Consider the following 3,327-nt stretch of genomic DNA (forward strand, 5'->3'; position numbering starts at 1 on the left):
TTAGTTTTTTTTTTTTATTGTATTTTTTTATTTTTATTATTTATATTTGTATTATTTTATTTGTTTTATATTTTTAACAGATATTTTACTTGGAAAATGGTCTTAAAAATCAGTCATACTGTATGTGTATATAAAAATTATTTTTTACACATTTTTTTCTTTTTCTGTTTTGAAAGATTTTTTTTATACAACAAATCTCAGCCATTTTTTCATACACTTTTTATTTTATTTTATTTTTTTGGTAATTGTTCATTTTATTTTATTGCTCAATCCTCTAGTTAATAGATTAATGAATTTTTTTAAACTGACGTCAGGATTTGTTTACTTTGCTCTGACCTCCTGACCTGTGTTTTGTCAGGCTGCTGATCTTCTAACAGATCGATGCTCCCTGCAGAACATAAATGGTTTTATTGTAAGTCCAGAACCAGCATGATCCAACCAATCACAGTGCAGCACAGGAATCTGATCAGTACATAAATTCCGGGTGTTTTTGGAGATCATATGATTGGCAGGAATGAGAACATAATTTGTCCTGTAAATAATTCTCATGTGTGCTTCTTCTGGGACGCTGGGTGGCTCACGCAGGCGTGTGTGTGTGTGTTTGGTTTCATGCAGAAAAATTCGCTGAGTGATTTTATGATTTAATCAAAAAGGTATTACTGGGCGGTCAGATGGAAACAGGAAAGACACAGACTCTAATCTGCGAGTGTGTGTTTAGTGTGGGGTGTGGTGCTGAGCGTAAATCAGCGTGTGTATGAAATCATGGCACAATAGCTCATTTGTTATCAGCCTGCAAGTTTAGACAGTTACATTCGTGTGTGTATCTGTCTGCACACACACAGGTGTTTTTGACATCAAAGAGCTCTTTGTTCTTGACTATGGGTTAGTTAAATATTATGCTTGTCTGTATGTCTCTCTTTCTCTGTTTCTGTGTTCAGGAACCAGGTCCTGCGAAGGTGACGGTCACCAGTACCTGCAGCAGCAGCAGTATGGTGTGTCTCCCCAGCACTATAGCTCACGCAGAGCAAGTGCCGCCCACCCGGGCCACCCTGTGGCAGGAGGAAACATGGAGTCGAACCACTATACCGACAAGCTGCAGCACTGGCAGCCTGAGTCAGCTGGGTACCAACACACAAAAACACACACAATTCATCTGAAACTCACAAAAACAAGGTTATGACACTACTGTTGTGGGGTGTCAATCATTCAGCCGACAAAATATTGAAATGACATCTTCCCACATAATACATTTTAAATATAAATTTGAAAATTAGAACAGAAACATTCTATACACGTAAGTATGCACGTTTAAACAGCCACTTGTCACACCTTAGCGACGTCATAGCAACGCCATGGCAACCACTCATAACACTGTAGCACAGAGTGCAACAGTCAGGTTCCGAAAGTAAAACTCCCATTCATTTTCTCTATAATAATTAATAATAATAATAATTTATGCATTTAGCAGACGCTTTTATCCAAAGCGACTTACAGTGCATTCAGGTTATACATTTTATACCAGTATGTATTTTTTATCTCTATGTATTATTTTGCAATAAATGTAAAATATATTTTCTAAATGCACAATCAGCATCTTTAAATCAGTAGTTTTATATTTGTCCATCGACTGTCATTCACAGTGCCTCATGGGATTGTAGTTCTTTCCCTCAGTAATGCCTTTAAGTTCACATTCTTGTGCCTTTGTCCAGTTTTCAAGTAGTTTTTTTGCTTCAAATCAAAGTTTGTACTTTTGTGGTTCACTTCGTAGTTAGGCTTATAAATCTTAAACGAAGACTTTTTAAAGATCCCCATGGGAGAAATGAATAGGAAAAATACTTACGGAACCAAGGCCACTGAAAAAGCGGGCAGACACTGCTTTTTTTGTGATATTCTCTTCATAAAATCTAGTTAAATGTCTACTTTGATTATGACGTCACAGTCAGTTATTGGCATCATGTTCAATACATGTGATTATATCAGTGATTTACATCACCAGGAAACTTTCTTTTTTTCACTTAAATGAAAATGTCCACTTCACACATAATATAGTCACTTGACCTCAGATTTCTGGGAAAACACATGAAACAGAAAGAACATTTAATTTGCCCTCACAAAAACCACAGTAACCATCATTAAATGTTACCTCAGTAAAACTGTGGTAACTTGGTGCTAGTCACCACTGTCATTATTAAACTAAATGACAGATTCTCAAAGTGTCTTGCACTGTTTGAAAGAGATCCCAGATTAATTTAGTATGATTTTGCAGTAGTAACTAGGTATTCTGGCAGCTCTAATGCTACCATGGTGCATTTTTATAAAGTAGTGACTGAGATTTTTCGGTCTTTCTCACGCTCAGACTCAGGAAACTCGAGTGTTGGTCGTAAGCCACGGGTGGAGAGCGGATATTTTTCGCTGGAAAAACCCAAACCCGAAGAAGACGAAGAACGACAGCATCATCGCCAGCAGGAGCAAGAGCCGCCGCCACCGCAGCAGCAGCCGCCCCCTCTGCTTTCTGTTTCCTCCACCACATCCTCCTCTTCCTCTCGCTCCAGGTATCTCTCCTTTGATCTTGAGCTCTTCAGCTCTCCAATCAGCTCACACAAACACACGTCACATGACCCACACAGCACTGCTAACACACAGACTTCCAGCATTACATATAACGCCCGCGCTCACAAACACAACACACAAAGACTTAGCAAATCAGAGGAGCATGTTTCACCGGACGCCCCATCGCTGGATTCCCAGCTCTCGTCGGATGCAAATCTCTGTCCCCTTCCCAGCCCGGACACGCTCTCCAGTCCGAACCCACATGCAAACATCCTCCCATCGTCCCTGTCTTCCTCTCAGAGCTCTTTAGACTCTGAGCAGGGTCCGGAGAGCCATGTGGGCGGAGCCTCGGGCAGGGCGGGGCGAGGTGGGCAGGGTTACGCCGCCCTGGCGGATGTGCCGCGGGCACGGAGACTCAATCATCGGGAAGCTTTCCGATCCAGTAAGGAGCGGCAGGAGCTGCGAGCGCGCACGAGGAGCCCAGGCCGGGAGGAAGTGGAGCGGCTGTTCGGACATGCACGAAGGTGATGAGCCTGTACAGTTACATACACACACAAAAGCTCTGTTTCAAACCCTATCTTCTTAGACAGCATCTTTAGAAGTAGCTGATTTGAAACACTCTACATGGGCGGCAAATCTTGTAATTGGCATTCATGCGTGCCCCACAAACAGCACTTAAAAGACGTTCAGTTCTGTATCATTTGATGCATTTCTAAGACCTCTAAATCAAGGGTCTCTAAACACCAGGGACCGGTTACGTTTGGAAAATTTTCTCGT

At 41.4% G+C, this 3,327-nt stretch overlaps 1 protein-coding gene across 10 annotated transcripts in view; it reads left to right on the forward strand.

The window, feature by feature from the left end:
• The window catches only part of LOC107753017 (myosin-2 heavy chain-like), a 50,574-nt gene that overhangs the window by 18,979 nt on the left and 28,268 nt on the right, over positions 1 to 3,327 (forward strand). For 6 of the 10 annotated variants that reach the window (XM_016569101.1, XM_016569106.1, XM_016569102.1 and 3 more), the window contains exons 7-9: positions 359 to 412; positions 939 to 1,122; positions 2,357 to 3,074. In XM_016569101.1, coding sequence (XP_016424587.1) covers positions 359 to 412; positions 939 to 1,122; positions 2,357 to 3,074 — 956 coding nt within the window. The remainder of the gene's footprint in view (positions 1 to 358; positions 413 to 938; positions 1,123 to 2,356; positions 3,075 to 3,327) is intronic. The other 4 variants (XM_016569110.1, XM_016569112.1, XM_016569108.1 and 1 more) reach the window with 2 other exon arrangements.

This window comes from Sinocyclocheilus rhinocerous, unplaced genomic scaffold (genome assembly GCF_001515625.1).
Source record: "Sinocyclocheilus rhinocerous isolate Xijiao unplaced genomic scaffold, SAMN03320098_v1.1 scaffold1493, whole genome shotgun sequence".
NCBI classification, from domain to species: Eukaryota; Metazoa; Chordata; class Actinopteri; order Cypriniformes; family Cyprinidae; genus Sinocyclocheilus; species Sinocyclocheilus rhinocerous.